The following is an 18283-nucleotide window of genomic DNA, read 5'->3' as shown; positions in this document are numbered from 1 at the left end:
GAGGTATCTCTAATGGAGGTATTTCAGAAATAATTTCAGGAATTATTCAATAAGATAAAATTGTCACCATTAAAATTCAGGCATGCAATGTATAGACCATGAAGGGTGGTTGGTACCAAGCATGTTAGAGGGGCACCTAGTGAATGCATTGGGGCTTATATGAGTTACCAATCTGTGTTTGGGAGGTGCACGGATGTTGCAGTAATAGTAGTAATTAAAAAAAAAATGAACTGAAACAAAAAAAGATTAAAAGTTTATGGAATGAAAAGATGCATTAAAGGCGCCATTGCATCTGTTCTTAAAGTGAAGTTTCAGCATTCTCCTAATTTTTTTACTACACAGGGACATAATAGTATTATTATTGAAGAATTGCTATAAGTTCGTGCTCACAGAAAATAATATTTGCACACAAAAAAAACAAAGTTGCAGCTTGAAATAAATGCCAAAATGGAGGCTGCCAAATATTTAAGAAACAGAAAGAAGCCCAAAAGCCTGTTCTTCCTCCATTCTATTTTCCGTCGTGACATAGCTCCAGTATTTGCCAAGAAGTGAGAAAAGGTGGCTACGCCTTTCCTTTCACGAAAACCAGTATCTTTATTTCAGCTAAGCCTGGGATCCTTGTTTGCCAAGTGAGACAAACATTTTTAGTGTGTCTGACTCAACAAATATAGCGTGAGATACAATGGCTAAATGTTAGTGTTGCACAGCAGCCAGAAACTTGTCTGGTTTACTAGTTTTAGTGTGCTATGGACTCGATGTTTTATCAGTGAAGAGGATCTTTCCACTCACTCAAAAATAAAGAATGTTTGGTATGTTTGTGTTCCTCCATGAATATGGTCTTGCTGGCAATAACAGTGTCACTGCTGCACTAGGTGGTGTACAGGCACATGCCAGTGACAGAAAGCCAGAGCACATTGCTTCATAGCCACACACGGGGTAATTTGTAGCAGGATCTTCTTGCAGGCATCTAGGATTAGATTTGGCTCCTTTGTGGAGCAGCAGTCATTGTCAACTACGAACACTGCAGTCTGCATCTCATTTTTCCAGCTGTCTATGTATAATAGTGAATATTGTGTCACCTGTGGAGCTAATCAAGTGCAACCTGGGGACTAGGTATGTTGCCAGCCTGCCTCAGTTGGCTTGCAAAACCTGTGTATCTTCCATCCCCACAAACATGGAGGTAGGAATTGCAGTGATGAGTTTAGCTTGCTTTTCCTCTGCGTTGACAGTTCTGCAGGCACGCATCTAAGTAGTTGCATCTTTTCGTGGCCTTTTTTCTCTTCTGAATATTGATGGCACATGTGCGCAAAATGAATTATCCTTGGTATATCGAAGAGGCAGTGCTTTTCTGACTGTTGGTTACTGGGCTTCACTGTGTTGTGTGCAGAAAATCTTATCTTGTAGTTAATTTAAATTACAGTTGCTGAGTTAACCTTTATCAGAAACTGCCAAGAAAAACAAGAACCGATCATTGCAGTACTGGTACCTCTAAACATTAGCCATGCAAAGTGGGGGGAAGAGTTTGTGTCACTGTGAAGGGTGCTACTCTATACTTGCTTGTCACATTCCATGGCACAGCTAAAAAGAGCTGGCAGATATGCACTGTCTTACTGCTGTATGTCATCATCCCGCCTGCTCCTCACTGCTGTATGTCATCATCCCGGCTGCTCCAAAATAAAGATATGAAAAGATATAATAAAGCTGCTTTAAGTATGCCTTCTGCTTTGTAAGAGGAGGGGGGTGGGGGGGTGGGGGTAATTTGCCAGGTCTGAAATTTTACACTTCTCATTGAGCAAGACTTCTGAGGTGGGCATATTTTATGCATATTTTATTCTTTAAGTTGTGCAGCTGACACCCTTGAGCTTATGCACATGATGTTCTGCATCTGCAGTAAGGGACCAGAGGTGATCCTTGTTTTCATATGTCTCCCTTTTTGAGATCTCCAGCTTTTTGTACCATGCAACGATGAGTGCATTCTATAACAACTGTGCGCTTTTAACTGGCTTTGGTTTAGTGGCTGGAGCAAACTTGTCGAAGCAGTGCACTAGCATACTTCTTGTAGAAGTGAACTAGCACTTGCTTGGTGCAAATGGTGGACTAACCTTGGCTTAGTGTTTGGCACCTTTGGGCAGTCAGCTTTTCTCCCCCTATTAGCATTTTACTGAGGAGGCCCTATACCACATGCTTGTCGGCAGGCCTTGAAACGTTTTAAGTGGAACAGGCTGTCCTCATTGAATCTGCACACATTGCTGCTGAAGTTGCAAAAGATATATTGCAGCAGATTTCTTCTGGTGTGGCAGCGCAGTTGCATGCCCAGCTGAGGCATGCAGTTGGTAGCTGTGCCTCTGTTGTCACTGATTAATTGCCTGCCAGAGCCCCAAGGTGCCATCCACCCAGCCACTCTGCCTGCTTGCCCCACTGCACTGACTGGCGCCCTCTCTCGGGGTCTTGCTTTTCCCCCCTCTCTGCTGGCCCCCATTTCTGGCTTGGTGGTGGTGCACAGCTGACCGCGCAGGGCCACCTGCAGCAGATCCAAGTCACAGCCCCCCAGCAGCAGCAGACAGGCCGTCCCCAGCAGCAAACAGCAGCAGGCACCCCCACGTCATGGTCAGGGACCACCCAGGTGGTGATGACTTCCTCAGGGGAGGCAGCTACCATCACCACGGCTGCACAACCACAGGCCACCGTCCAGAGTGCTGCCAGCACTCAGGCACAGCAGCAGCAGCAACAGGCCCAGCAGAATGCAGCCATGGCCGCGCAGGTGCAGGTGCGCCACTCGCCTTCCTCCTTCACCCTTTTGCACCCACTGCTCTCGCTCTCTCCCTTCTCTGGTGGCTGCACCACTTTCCTTGGCAAAGCCTAACTCAGTGTTGAGGAAAAACTGCTTACAAGCTGCTTCCCTCCTAGGCTGCCTTCGTTGCTAGCTTGGTGCACAGCTTTTCTCCACATCCCAAAATGGTGGGTTTGGTGTGTGCTTTATGTCTGTGGCGCTTGTGCGGAAAGCAGTAGGTGCTGCTGCTGCTGCTTTGCTGCTACTACCCAGTCATCATACAAAGGTGCACCTTCATTTGGAGTGGCTGCTAGGAGGCAGCTTTTAGCATGCGCCAGATCACTGCAGGCTGAAAAAAGCGTATTTCACCAGGCAAGCTGAAAAAAAGGACTATGTTGATTTTGTTGTACGGCTGGTACATCTCCTGTCGTGCAGTTTTATGTATGAGTGATACAACGCACCAGTGGCACTGTCATCTGGTCAAGTTGGCATCTGGCTCTACCTGCATAGTGCTCAAGCCATGTGGCTCCAGCTCCAACTTGACTTATCCCGGGCCACTGTCGCGATTGCAAGTTTAAAAGGTTTCATTAGTTAAGGCAATCTTTGCATGTTGAAATCATTGTTACTTGATGCTGTCATGTCTGCAGCAGCTCCAGCAAGTGCACATTGTGTTTTAAGTGAGGTAAACATGTAAAATTTTGGCTAGCATATTTTTTCTTACATCATGGCAGAACATGCTCATAGGACTGTCTGTGTGAGGACCTTCGTTTTTACCTGTAGGTTTGTATTTCTGCACTCTTCGCTGCTGAGAGCCCCGCAGAAATCAATTGAAAGCTCACTTTAAAACGAGACTTTCATGTGGTGATATAGCAAGATTAGATGTTTTATGATAAGCAGTGACTAGATTCAAAGCGCTTTCATCGTGGTTTCGATGCAGAGCATGTGAGGCGTAGTCACACCAGCCAACTTGCGCTGTCATGGCATGTACAGTCGGCGCCACCCTTGTGTAGAGCGCTCGAGCAAGACAATCGGGCTACAAAAGCCGAAAATAGACTCCAACTCCAGACTTCTGGGCTAGGTGCTAGTGTCTACCTTGGTTGTGGCTATCTGTGGCACCACTTTCACGAGTGTTGCTGTAAGAACCTATCAGCTGCGGCGATATCTGGCCTTATTTGCAGGGATGTGTGTCTCCCGAGCACTCTACACAAGGGTGACGTCGACTGTACTCCGCCAGTGTCTACTAAAGGCGGGGGAGGCTGGTGAGACTTTGCCCAGCACAATGTACGGGTTCCACTGTGTTGACACTGCAGATCTGTGTCAAAGTACACAAGATAAGGCTAGGGAAGGTTGAGCAGAAACCTGATACTGTCCTGGTACGACACGCCCATGCTTTACCTGCTGCACTATCACATGTGACCCATAGCTTCGGTCATCATATGGACACACTTCGTACTGACAGCTATTTCTTGTCAGCTATGCTTATGCGAGGTGTGCGCTGGCATGGGAAGCGTGTGCCAGGTGCCAGGAAGGTGTGTGCCACATGTTTCTTATGTCGCTTCAGCATGCACTTGCTTCGAAATACTGCTTGAAAGGCTTCCTCAAAGTGGCCTTGTGGTATGGAAGAAAACAGGGCCATAGTGCTATCGACACTGTCACCAGTCCACCTCATCTTCAAATGTGCACTTCTTTCTGTGTGACGTATAGCCAAACCCAACTATGTTGAACCCGATTACGTTGAATTACCCCATGTATCCAAAAGTTTGTGAACACTGTAATGTTACAGTGAAAATATATAGCAAAAAGTAAGAATATAGTGAACAAAAATTGCAGCCGTACGCGATATATCGAACTTAAGCAGCACACAACAGCCCCAGAAATTGGCTTTCCCGCGTGGCAGCCGGGTTACCTGCGCCTGCCCCTTCCATCATTGTGGACTCTGCGTTTTCAGTGAGGCTAGTGCGAGCTCATCTGAAAATTGCAATGAACCCCTTGACAGCGATGAACCACTCGAGGAACTTGTTGATTGTCCGAGTTCCCGGGTGCCATTTGCAATAAGACTGCAGCAACAGTCTTCCTCCATGGACAACCGTGTTGCGGCTACCAGACAGCTCGCTGACAAAGACATCGTTGCCTATCTGGCTAGGAATCACACCGGCGACGGTAACTGCGAGGACCCAACTCATGGGCAAGGCTCGTGGTAGTTGGCAGCTGGCGTGGCTGGGCCTTGATTGGTTGTTGGGTTGTCCGATGTCGAATAACCATGTATATATGGCCAACTTGACAGGACCTGCTGACTTGTGTTTCTCAATTCAGATGGGAGGGGAGTCAAACCACCAGTATCTTTGCATTTAAGTCTGACATGCTACCCCTACGCCATACAGGCACATTTCGTATGGCTTGGTGAAGCAGGGCTTTATATCTATGTCCAGTGGTCTTTTAAATAGTATGGTAGCTTGCGACTGTATGCTAAAAAGTATTTGAGGGATAACTGAAGCAGGAATAGTGATTAAACGAGTGACAAAGTGCTTGTATGGGAGCAAGGGGTGCTACAGACAAGAGCTTTAATGCTGTCTGGGCCTCCCCTCAAAGGCGGAGCTTAAGCGTGTGTGCGTGCGTGTGTGTCCAAGTGTTTTCCTCTGCAGTGGGAAAGACATGGGAATAAAGCTATTTTTTTGTAATAGTGGCAGACCTGTTATGTCTGCAGTAACTTTCATGTGAGGGGATGAAAAGTGCCTGCTAACAAGCTGCATCTGTGGCTTGTATACATTTGAGGTGAACGAACTCTGCTATATATATATAGCAACAGCATGCTTGCTTTGTGATAACAATAGATTGTGTTGAAGCAGACAAGCTGTTAGATGCTGCTTGTCATGTCTAAAGCGTGGTGTCTTAATTCAAAGCAAAAGTTTACCAGTCCCATTGATCAGAAAAGTCGTCTGTGTTTGTTGAAGTGAAAATCATGATACCAGTGCCTCTCTATCATCGGTAGCAGTGCAAGGCCAGTGGATACATGTAAAAAGGGAGAAATAGGCCCCATGTTAAGCATACGTGCGTCACCCTCTATGCATGTGCCTGTGCATTTGTCCTGTTATTCACACATGATTATGCGTGTGGAAAGTTGGAGTGTCCATATCGACTGGGTCTGCTGGTGGGCACCCCCACAAGTATGCATACAGTGACAAAGTGTGCGCCAACGAAAGAATAAGACCCGCCATGAGAAATAAAAAAGGTTTGCTTGGTGTGGTGGAAAAGGACTGTGTTTCATTGTCCAAGTTCCTTGCTCATTGTGTGAAGGTTCAATGTGCCTGATGACGTGCCAACAAAGAGCTTTGACTTAGAGAGGCCATGGCAATGCAACAAAAGGAGCAGCAATATGCAGAAGTACGGCAGCAGGAGGCTGAGGTGATGTGAAAGAAGTGCCAAATGCAGCAACAAGAGGCCCACGTGCAGTGCTGCAAATGTGAGGAAGGTGGAGAATTGAGACAAGTGGTAGAGGCAGCACTTCAGAGATGGCAACTGCAGCAGAGGCAAGTGCACGCGCTATGGCTCTATACAAGGTGGCCACAAGTCATTCGTTCAAAACCTCTTCAACAATGTGTTCAATGTGTGCGATCGACTGTGGTTCGCCTACAAATTGAGTTTGTGCAGCTGTAGTTCTCAAGTAACTGCCTGTTCAAAGGCAGGCACATTGGAAGAAAAAACTCTGCTGTGATGCTGTAAAGCTTTTGCATGGTCACAGCTGAGCAGCATTGAATCTCTCTACCGAAATTTTTTTTTTTTTTCATGAAGTAGTCTATAATTGTGTTGTTTTGTGTTCTTCACCTCTTGTGCCATTTCCTGAATAGTACTTGTGACCTGTCTCAGGTCTTTAGACTGGTAACCATTGAGCCTATCCTGGTCTGCCATAAAACCAACAGTGTTATTATTTTCTTTTTATTCCAGCAATGCTTTTGTAATGTTTTTAAACAGAAAAATAATACACTTTGTTTCAGTGCCTACCTTCCAAGCAGCTTGTGCTGTGTTGCATTTGCACTTTTATACAAAAACACTCTAAAGTTGAATTGGGAGCATAATGTAATTGCTGGACATTTGCATAACTTTACCTACAACATTTGGAGCAATTGTAAAGTGGCTAAGGGTAGTAAAAGAGTTTTTTTTTTTTTTTTTTTTTTTTTTTAGGTGTATCTTGTGATGGGGGGGGGGCCAAATGCATAGGTTGCTAGGAAAAATAATGTCGGGAATAGCAAGAAGAAGTCTGTTTTTACTGGAAAAATGAAACATTTTGTATTTTAATTTGTGATGGCTGAAAGCATGTCACAGTTTATGCACGAGGTTTGCCCGATGTATAACTGGAAAGTTGCATGGCACAGCAGGTTCAGTCTCGGCCAAAAGTCCTGAAGCTAAAAGATCTTCATCTCAGCCGTAAAATGGAGCTGTCACGCCATCATAAAAAGCCAAATGGCATTTAAAATGCAAGAAAATGATTTCTTACCACAGCAAGAACTGTCTCATAGCATTTCGCAGCCCTTTAGTCGTAGTGGGGCTGGGGCCGCTTCATTTTGCAGTTGGGATGAAAATCTTTTGGCTTCAGGACTTTCACCCAAGTCCGTACCTTCTCATGGCACAGAAACAAGATGGAAGTGAGCAGAGTTTCTACGTTTGACTGTGCTGAAAATGCGAGGTGACTGAGGGTGACAGTCGGTTGAATGATCCCTTTAAAATGTGATGTCTGCTTGAATCTTGTGGCAACATGGATCCTCCTGGATGTGTGACAGAGTGCACTGCAGCCTGCTGTTTTACTCGAGTCCAGACTTGCCAGCTGGTGGCTGTTTGCTTGGTGGTGATGTGCATAGCTTGACTTGCTGCTAGACTTTAGCTGGAGGGCTGACGTCTAGTTGGACAAATCCCCAAGAGCTGCTTTTCTTGCCTCCTCTTTCAATGTCTGGCAGGGTTCAGCCTTCTGTTAAGTATCTGCAATGTGGTTTTAAGGTGAAAGTCTTTCCAGGCTCGTGGAACAAAATCCCGTGCTCGAAATTTGTCATTTTCTGTGAGCTGTGTTCTTGTCTAGCGTTCCTGCCACCTGCAATCCCCCGCTTGAATGCGCGCCGAGGAACGCCACGCGACAGAAGCAATGATGTAGCGTCTGTGAGCACTTGCCGGAGAGTGTGTAACAGATATTGCGTCTTTCCTTTCCTGTAAATCAATTATAATTATATGTAGCACTGCAACGAACGCCAATAAGAGGCAAATGGTGAGAGGCAAATGATAGGAGAAGGGTGGGCTTTTGCCATTCTCCTCTGAGACATCTAAGAGATCCTCTAATTTTTTTTGTTCAGTTATTTAGTTGACATTTGTCTCTGCCTTTCTTTTGGCATATTTTGAGGGAGAGGTGGGAAGGACTACTAACTGAGCCAATTAAAACTACTGCATCTGGGGTAATATTTTAGCTCGCTGTTTTGTGGTGTACAAGGTTATAGCAAGGAAGAGAGAGTAAACAGCGACCTCCTTGTTGGAAAATAATGGATAATCTTTCTGACGGGAATACTTACACTTGCCAGCTCTCGAGTGTCGACCAAACCACCCAGTCATGCAAACACAATCTTATTTCTTCTGCGAGTTGTCTCCTACTTTGATTGGAATTTTCACCGGAAAAAAAAAAGCTCACTGCGTTCAATATAAGCAAACCGTATTTAATATCACCTGTTATCTAGCCAGGCTTGTCTACAGCTACTAAAGGTGCCAGAACATTTGTTGTGATTAGAAAATTCGGGCTTCAAACTGTATGGTAATTCATTATCTATGTATCTGTCCAGTTTTTTGAAAGACAAATTGAAAGTTCGGTTTTAGAAATAATTAGTGTATTTTCGGTGCTGATCTCGTGGTGTGCAATCCTCCTTGTTAAATCCTGCATTGGCTTAACGCATTTATACGAGCTTTTATGGTTGATCGTGAGGCCATGATGCCTGCCTGAAGCTGTCGGCATCTTATTAGATAAAAAGGAAAATTGCAGTGCTAGGTCCATGATACCATCATAGCGACTGAAGATAAACATCACTGAAACCACTTAGGTTATGCACTGCGCACTTTGCGAGCGCAGTGCCCATATTGTGCCCCCTTCATCTTAGGAAGGACAAAATGCATGGTTCTGTTGCGAATCATTTAGAGTCTGCCCACATTTCAGAGTGCAGCTCTTACGCACCTGTTCGGCAGTTGAGCCGCATTGCTGTTAGTGCTGTTGCCGGTGTGACCGAGCGAGAGAGAGTCACGAGCCATGAGAGTCACAAGCCAAAGAGAACAGAAAGAAGAGCCACGAGATCTGCGCCACTTGCTTGTGGTTCTTCTTTCTCTTCATCTGAGAAATTCTCTTTGGGTTGTGAGATAGATAGTGCTTTTTAACTTCGCATACATACAAGTATTTTTCAAATTTTTTTCCTCAATATATTAGAAAACCGCTTAAATAGCTGCCTTGAAATTTTGAATTTTTTTGCATGGGGAGCATCGTAATCAGCCTTAAAATTCTTTCTGTGTATCTTTTGTGCCATATGAAAGGAACTGCCTGAAACAGTCCATTTTTCAAGAATGGCTCGCTCTGACTTGTCGTGGCTACCTATGAATATTTCACATGAATATTATATGCTCACTCTCGTTTGTCCATCACTTGACAGAGAGCGTGGGGAAAAAAATTTGCAGCAGGGGGCAATCGGGCTAACAATAATGTCTACTCTTCCTAAACCTCTCTAGGTGAAGTGCCACCACTTCTAAGAATGCCTTCAGATAACTTATTTCGGAGAATTTCTGAAGTCAACGAAAACTGCTGACAAAATCGTGCTTGAAATAGCAACTTGGGGGCACATGCACTTGGTGTTTGGCAACCCTTCCACCCCTTCCCATTGTCTTCTGAATTGCGACCTTGGCATGTTGGCCAGTGTAGGCAATTGTGTTGACATCAGCTAATAAAATTAATTTTTGTTGCATTTTTATGATAACAAAACTAATAAGAGTGATGCAGAGCCACCAAAAGTGAACTGTGTAGATTCATTCTTTTTAAATCACTTCTTTTTATCATTCCAAGAGTATCCATGCTCTAAATATAAAATAAACGACTGTACACGGCCTTGCAGCACTTGATTAGGTTTAGATTTTCTCATCATGGTCGAATTGGCTGCTTGGAGTGATGATACTTATTGATTCAATTTAATTGTTGCACATTTTGTGTTTTGAATTGGTTCTGCTTATATTGTGCTTTAAAAAGGGTGAGCAAGAAACAGTGTAGAAAAATAGTTTTGTTCAGTCATTCTCTTAGAGATATCTTTGAAGGATGGGCAGTAAACTGGCTCACTACAAAATCACAATGTCTCAAGGGGCAAAGAAGCAGATCGTTACCGCAGGTGCTCAATATTATTCTTTCTATTGAAAAGTGCTCTGTTTTTCTTGTGAATCACATTGATATTCTTTGAATGTAGCCTGTTGACCTAGGTTCGCTTATGTTTATTTATAATCTGTTTGATCACTGGAAGGGAAACAGCTAAACACAATGGTGTTATGTTACTTTTCATGCCACAGCGTTAATGCTGCTTTATAATGGCGGGGACAGCGGGCACACATAAGTCCTCCCCACGTCACACTGGCTCTAGCGAACATGAAGCTGACTAGCACATGACCTTTGACCTTGGGGTGCAGGCACAGGCGTTGGCCGTCCAGCTGCCCTCGGGCCAAGTGGTCCAGGGTTCAGTTGGGCAGCTGTTGGCCGGAGGTGCAGCGTGGTGGCCCATGGGGGCTACGGCCATCAATGTCTCGGGGCTGGCTGGTCTTAGATCTCCAAACATCATCCAGGTACAGTACACCTATTGGTTTGCAGTTTTCCCCTGATCCCCCTACTTGTGCTGTACTTTAAAAGGAGCGCACACAAAAAGCATGTGAGTGGAGGTGTCCGTGGTATTAATATGTGGTGAATAGTCGTCGAGGTATGGCTTCATTTCATCTTAAAGGTAAACAACCAGGCACAGATGTTTGCAACGTAGACGTCAACATTGGGAAATAAGGCTGCATGATGTCTAATATCGGCTGCTGTGATGCAGCAGAAAAGGCTGGTGACAATATTTACTCCTGCCGCTGGTAATCTTGAATGCTGCTGAAATTATTGTACCGGGGAATTCACAATGGCTGCAAGTCAGACTAGACAGCATAAAAAAAAAATAGATTAGTAACACTTTTGAAAAGTGCTGCAGGAACACTCTAACCTTTGCTGTGGAAAAATTTTGAGGGTGAGGATCTCTGGCTATGTATATGTGTTCTGGCAACGAGAAACGTTTTTATGCTAAAAGGAAAGTAGATTTAGAAATGTCTTTTTCCCTCGACTGAATTCAAACTCGTGATTTTAATACCAGAAGAGGCTTCATCATCACCTTTTGGAAAAGATTGGCATTCTAGAATAGCCTCGCACATTAGAGCAAAGGTAGAATTATTGAATTCAGTCTCTACATTTTTATGCAGAAAAATGCTGGGAGTGGAGACAAAAGGCTGCTTTATGACAGATCAACTCAGTCCCCCCTCCCATTTTAAGGGGCAGCTTTTTGCTTTAGCTCTTCAAGAATAGTTTGATAAATGTATAAGCAGTGTACAGTGCAAGTATTCTCAGGTAACAGTGAGAAATGGAACAGACAAAACACTCACATAACATTATCAGAGGCCTGAGAGATCACAAAACTTGCCAGGAGAGAGGAAGAAAAATACAAAACACTGTTAAATGAGATATAAAATCACAGTTCTGTGTGGTTAAAGAATGTATTGCGTATAACCGGTTTTGTTCATGAAAATGGCTGACTGAGCTTATGTTTGATTCTGAAGAATGCACGGACCATTCTTCCTCATACCCTGCCTAGTACCCTATCAGGGCGGTTTTTTAACATACAGTTGAACCTTGCGATAATGAACACGGATATAGCGAATTATTGGATAAAACGAAATAAAATCTGAGTTTGGTTGGTCTATAGTTTATTTCTATGAGAGTTCTTTCTGTATAACGAAAGTAAAATTGCAATATTTGATGCTAGACCGGTTATAACGAAGCAGTTAAAACAACAAGAAATGCGTAAAGGAGCTGCAAAAAAACGTCAAAAACGCAAATTTGTCAACCGAATCGCCCGCCGCAGAAGTTTGTTTAAGTTGCCCGTGTGTTCGCGTGCCGCATCATTTATCGGCGACAATAAAAACTACCACCAGCGGCCTACACCTTCGAGATTACACCCCCGTGCGCGGTGATCTCGGAGGTCATGAACGTCATGGTCGGACTCGAGCGACGCCGCCGAAGTGTGTTTAACCCTTTCGCTGTCACAAACGTGGCAGTACGTTTTCGCACTTCTCCCCCGCAGTGTCACCGACGTACCGGTATGTTCTTTATTGTGGGTTCAAAACTTCCCGCTGAGCACGAAGCTGGCGCGCTTGGACAGGCTGCACCATCTGTCAAATCTTTCTACAAGTTTGTATTTTCACCCCGTGTTGTGTCGATATGTATATAGTGAAGAGTATGGAGCGACTGCTCCCCCCCCCCCCCCCCCCCTTTTCTTTGCTGGGGGGGTGCGGCTACGCATGGAGGAAGAAAAGAACTTAGGAGAAGCCCTGACGTCACTTTTTTAAAGCCGGCGCGGCCGCCTCGCGACCGGACGTTGCAACGTCTCTCCTCCTCCTTTACCCTCCGCATTCTCTTTCTCCGCAACACTCGCGTACCTAGGGCCCTTAGCAACGCTGTTGCTAGTGGCCCGAGTTTCATAGCAACAGCGTGGCCGTTGCTAATGGCCCGACTTGGCTAACCCTAAATTTTGACATCACTTCCGCCACACTTTCTCCATTGCATTGGGAATGGCAAGGGCCTCTCCTAAGTTGTTTCCTTCCTCCATGCGGTTGCGGGTTCAAGGGTTGTTCTATCTGCCGTAGGTTTGCAGGTTTTTATTTTTATTCTGTTGGCTTGTCTGCTACGATGCATCACATTCAGGGGCTCTCGCTGTTGCCTCTCCAATAGGTAGACACATGACTCGATTGCTACTTTCGCTCTCTTGCCGCGCCCTTGCTTGCGGCTAGCAGCAGTAGAGGAGGAGGTTGTTTCAGGCTCTTTCCATCTCCCTTTGTCATCTTGATTTCACCAAGTGCCATTTCTCTCCATTGTGTGGGCTACCGAAAGTACGCCCTCCATGCACGTGGTTTACCTTCGGATGGCTGACCGCGCGGCACTTTCGACTGCAGACTGCAGTGATGGCTCTTTTGATTATAAATACGAGCCGAGCTCGGATCCAGACTCTCAAGAAGTATCAAGCAGTTTTTTCTTATATTATCCTCATTATCTAATTTATAATCTGGCTGATAAAGGTGATGTTAATTAACAACACCTGCAGAACACTGAAATGTGCATATTTCGTTGACTGTGTTATTTGTATAGCAATCATATTCAAAAATGAATCACTATGCAAGTTCTCTGATATGCTCGTTCCTTGAAACCAAGCAGACACTGGGGATGCGTCACGGCTAGAAACGCCCGAAAGCGAAAAGGTTAAAATCGCCCGCGCGTTCGCGTGCTGCGTCACACGGCGGCGGCAAAAACTAGCGCCAGTGGCTCATGGCCTCCGAGATCACACCTCCACGTGCGGTTATCTCAGAGGTCATGAACGGTCATGGCCGGACTCGAGCGTCGCCGCCACTGCTCGAGTTCGGCTATGCAACAGCTGACAGGCATGTGATTGGCATGCTATCACCATTGTTTGTCATGGCGTGAGCCCCTGCCGCTCCTCTGCCACTGCGACCGACCCGTGCACGCGCTACACTCCCCGAGTTTTGGCTCCACCGTGCAAATTGTGCGCGCGGAGGCCACATCCCAGATTAGTATTCGTTTTTGTTCCCAAGATTCCCGCATCTTCTTCTTGTTCATATTAGTGCACATTTGTTTCTTTTTATTACCAAACTTGTTTACAGGAATTTGGGCACGCACTTTTATAACGAATATGTGATATAACAAACAAATCTTCGTGCCTCGTACTACTTCGCGTACTACTTCGTTAAACAAGGTTCGACTGTACATACAAGGCAGAAATATGTTGTTATTGGTCTTTTCGTATCTCAGGTATAGGTTGGAAGTCGTATAATTTTGAAAAGGCTCTAATCTTGCATGAGTAATACGTATTGCGTAATCAGCTTTAATTCGGAAAGTTAGCTACATGATTGAGGGCTTCCTTCTGCAGAGAAAAAGTCAACATTTTGTTTGATGTGCCCCTTACGAGTCCACAGTAATTGTGCGTAACACAGTGCGTTGTAGATTGAGAACTTCAGTTTAAGTGGTAAACAGAGTACGCCTGATAGTTTGGCAAGATTGCTTAATATATGCTGCACGTCCAAGTTCTGTGATTAGTACTTAGTAAATATGACTCATAGCTTTCTTGCTTCTGAAATGAATTCAGTAACATTATTACCAGTATGAGCTTGAGAATTGTAGTTGATTGGCTTTTGATATGATGTGTAAGTAGTGCAGCTGTTATCCTGACACCACTGCTGTTTTATTATGTGGTGGCGATGCCTATTTTTTAATTTTCTTACCTTTTCCGATGTGTAAAAATATGTTAAGGTGTTGAGACTCCGCCGGGCAGAATGAGCAGCTATTGTTCACCTCTCCTCGTGCTTCTTTTGAACAAGGGCAGATAGCATCACACAACGGGGGCTTGTGAAGTTGCTTGAGCTGCAGCAGCTATATTGCAGGTGTTACAAGATTGCTCAGTGCCGTGATCTGTAAGTGAGCTTTTTTAAGTGCAGTAAGGCACTGGATTGGAACTGCTTTCGACCTACTCTCTGTGCTGTTTATCAAAATATAATCTCTGCAAGGTTTGTTGCATTGATCTGCGTGACTGCTGAGAGAATGGCTAGCTATAGTGCCCTAGTAGTAAATGGTCAACCTCAATGTGCACGCTTCTACATTTAAGCCTATGCAAACATTGCTTGAGTAGTTTAATGTGCTAACGCTGTGTGAAGACGAGGCTCGCCATGTGATGAACATGATTGACTTTGCCCGCCTGGGTTTCGATGTGCATAGAAGTCGTGAGGGTGATTCCGCAATTCTGAATAATGCTTTAGTGACCAGTAAACTCAGAGCAGGTGAGGTGACACGTAAATAATGATAATAACAAAACGAAATAAGCAAAACAGGTTAAAACACAAAATAATTAAAAAAGAAACATTAGAGATCACTGCGGCAACCCGCATTGGAGCAATGCAAAAGCATTGACACTCCGTCATACTCGTCGCCTCCCTTTACCTTACTCTGGATGGCATACGTATCTTTTTGCCGGACTTTCTGGAGGAATTTGAAAGCAATGCAGACGGCACATCCATACTGCAACATATTGCGTAAATGCAATTACACAGCACATTACAATACGCGTTGATAGCAAGGCAACGATTGGCACAATCAAAGCTGAAATGGAGGCGATGTGCACGCCATGGTATCGCCGGCGGTAACATTGTTTTTTTGAGTGCGTCACCCTCTTTCAAAGCGCTGCCACTCTTTCCTATTGTGCCACCGCCCTCACCTATGATGTCACGCATTGCTAGGATGTGCCATGATGTCACAGGTAGCAGTCCTCATGGCATCTGCGTCATTGTGACATCATTGTTTTCCCGGAAATTATGTCTTATCTTCTTTTCGCTTATATGGTACTAAATAATCACTTTCTAATTTTTTTTCCACCCTTTATTTGTATTGTTTATGCTTTTAAACCACAATGTCGACCACTTCCGCTTTGGTGTGATGTCACTATCGGTTTGCACGTCCCCACTCTATTTTGACGTCTAATTGACCATTTTGCCTTTAATTAATTAACTAATCACTTTACATCGACCAAATTTGATTTCTCCATCATCTACCTCATACAGCCATTTTTTTTTTCTCCTAACTCTTTATTGAACAACACAGTCTTGCCGACAACTTTTGATGATACGAAAGTGCGAACATGATGCTTTCAAATTAATAAAATACTTGTGGCATATCATCATCAAGCAATCCTTATGAATATGCCTGCGTGGCATGAGACTAGCGCATCTAGTTCAGGATTCAGGGGCCCTGGAGAGGTTTATTACCATCTTGTCCTCCTGCCTCAAAGAAGAAGCCAGAATATGCAGCTCCTGTAATGTCATGCGGTGTCGTAACATAACACAACTGGAGTTCTAGCTGTAAAGCCAGCCATTGCCGTTTGTTGAGGTTTTGTGTGCCACCCAGTACTAGTACTGGGTGGCTCTGCAGGCAGCTAGCTCTGCTGCTTACTGCAGGGCTGATTTCAACTCCGGCCAAAAGTGAGCCACTTCATCTAATGATTAGTATAACTGTGTGCAATGTTGTGCAGGTGCAGAGCCTTCCTGGCATCCAGATGCAGGGGCAGGGTGGTGCGGGTCAGCCTCACATACTGGGGGGTGGGACCCTCCAGGCCCTGGGCATCACTCCACAGGGCAATGTGATTGCCTCCCCTCTCCAGGGGGCTCCTCTCAGCCCCCTGCAGACCGTTCAGGCTGCCCTGGCAAATGGCCAACTTCTGGGTACGTCGTTTGTTGCTTCATTCTGTGGGGAGGGTTTGTGTAGTTGTACAGTTAAACCGCGATATAACGAAGTCTGTAAAATTGGCACTTAAATTCGTTACATTAAAATTTCGTTATGTCGAAATTAGGCTCTTGACATGCAAATAAAATTTTCAAATGGTGTTGCTGATGCGAAGCACACACAAAAGAATTTTTATTCGTGGGTGAAGTAGTCTGTCACTTTTATGTTAGTCTTCTTTGCATTCAGCAATGGCATTATGCACCGTTCATAGGCCCACACAATGACCGCATAGCCTCTTCCTCTCTGTAGAGCCCGCGAGATGCCTTAGTACGTCAGTAGCGTCGACTATTCCACGAGAGGTGGGGACGTCGTCAAACTCATCCCAATTTTTCATTTTGCCGTCACTCTCGCCTTGAAATTCCTAAACCACATCGTTCAGGATGGGTTTCGTGGTCGCCTCTTCTGTCGCGAAGACACAGGAATCACCAAGAACGAAATCGTCGATCTCGATGCCCTCCGGCACAGCACCATCGCTGCAAAGGCGCTCCCAAAACTCCTGAAGTGCCTGCGCTTCTGTTGTTTAAAGCGTGGACAAACCACCTTCAGGTTGAGCTGCTGCAGACGCGTCTGCTCCAAGGCCTGCTTTTCGAAAACAGTTTTTTGTGATTGTCTTCGGTGTTACTTTCCAGGATGCGGACAGCATCTCGAGCGCTTGAAACAAATCATTTTTCGTTGACTGTTACAGCCCAATGTCGAGGAGCAGCTTGTCAATTTATCTTCGGCGATAGGCACATTTCAAACTGTTAATTATGCCCTGATCGAGCGGCTTGATGAGGGATGTGCAGTTGGGTGGGATAAGCTTCAGTTTCACATGTGCAAGCTCCAAGTCGTCAACGTGATGCGTGGAGCAGTTGTCAAGGATGAGGCACACGTGGCGTCTGGATTCTTTCATTTCCTCTTCAAGATCTTGCAGGCAACTACAGAGAATACTGCGGGTCAGTCATGCTTTTTTGTTCAATGTATAGAAAATCTCGAGTTGCCGCGGATTCTTAAAGCAATGTGGTTTTTTGCTGCACCCGATCACAAGCAGCAAACGCTTGCCACTTCCATCCATGTTGGCGCACAGGAGGACTAGATCTGTAGCTTGCTATGCTTGCTGCCACGGCAACGATCACCTTTCAAAGCCAGTGTGCGATTACGCAGCATCTGGTAGATTAATGCTGCCTCGTCCGCGTTATAGATGTCTGTCAGATCGTAGCACTCAAGGATATATGGCACTACGTTCGTAATCCAGGCAGCCGATACTACTGCGTCAGCCAATGACGACATACCACTCAGGCTTTTGCCAACGATCGAGTGTCGAGCCTTAAACCTATGCAGCCAGCCGCTGCTGTCATGGCAGTCATGACCAAGCAGGCATGCGAAATCCTTTGCTTTTTGTTGTAGGACTGCGCTACCAATGGGATGTTTTGCACCCGGGTTGACATGAACCACTTGAAAATTCATAGGTCGCTGCCTGCAACCTTTTCTATTGGCTGCTTGCCCCCTTTTTTTTTAAAGGAGTCTTATGATGGATTCCTTGGAGCTGAAAATCGTGGAGGGCGAACTTTGTGGTATTCCGAACTTTGCGACGGCATCCAGTATGCTGGCCTTCACTTCTAGAGAGAGCACTTTTCGTTTGCCACTCATGCTGCTGGAACGGAGCTGCCGACTATGACGACGACAAGAGACAGGTCACCAGTCAAGCGACAATGCGATACCAAACAAATGCACACACGCTGCACGCCCACATGCATTGCGCAAAAGATAGGCATAAACTGGGTAGAGAGCCTGCATGCTGCGCCGCGGCGCCTAAACTGGGCCGATGCTCGTGCCGCCTAGTGGAGTTGCTCAACACCATGTTTGCGTCTCCCGCGCACTAGTACATCGGATGGCGCAGCGTATGC

At 45.3% G+C, this 18283-nt stretch overlaps 1 protein-coding gene across 3 annotated transcripts in view; it reads left to right on the top strand.

Moving 5' to 3' along the window:
- The window catches only part of LOC146198191 (transcription factor Sp1-like), a 60812-nt gene that overhangs the window by 29313 nt on the left and 13216 nt on the right, over positions 1-18283 (top strand). For 2 of the 3 annotated variants that reach the window (XM_084593584.1, XM_084593585.1), the window contains exons 5-7: positions 2504-2767; positions 10451-10603; positions 16147-16336. In XM_084593584.1, coding sequence (XP_084449710.1) covers positions 2504-2767; positions 10451-10603; positions 16147-16336 — 607 coding nt within the window. The remainder of the gene's footprint in view (positions 1-2503; positions 2768-10450; positions 10604-16146; positions 16337-18283) is intronic. The other variant, XM_084593586.1, reaches the window with a different exon arrangement.

Source organism: Amblyomma maculatum, chromosome 2, assembly GCF_055883805.1.
Source record: "Amblyomma maculatum isolate TAMU_Amacu chromosome 2, ASM5588380v1, whole genome shotgun sequence".
Taxonomy (NCBI): Eukaryota; Metazoa; Arthropoda; class Arachnida; order Ixodida; family Ixodidae; genus Amblyomma; species Amblyomma maculatum.
The sequence above is the reverse complement of the archived record's forward strand: the minus strand, read 5'-3'. Positions and strand labels throughout refer to the sequence as shown.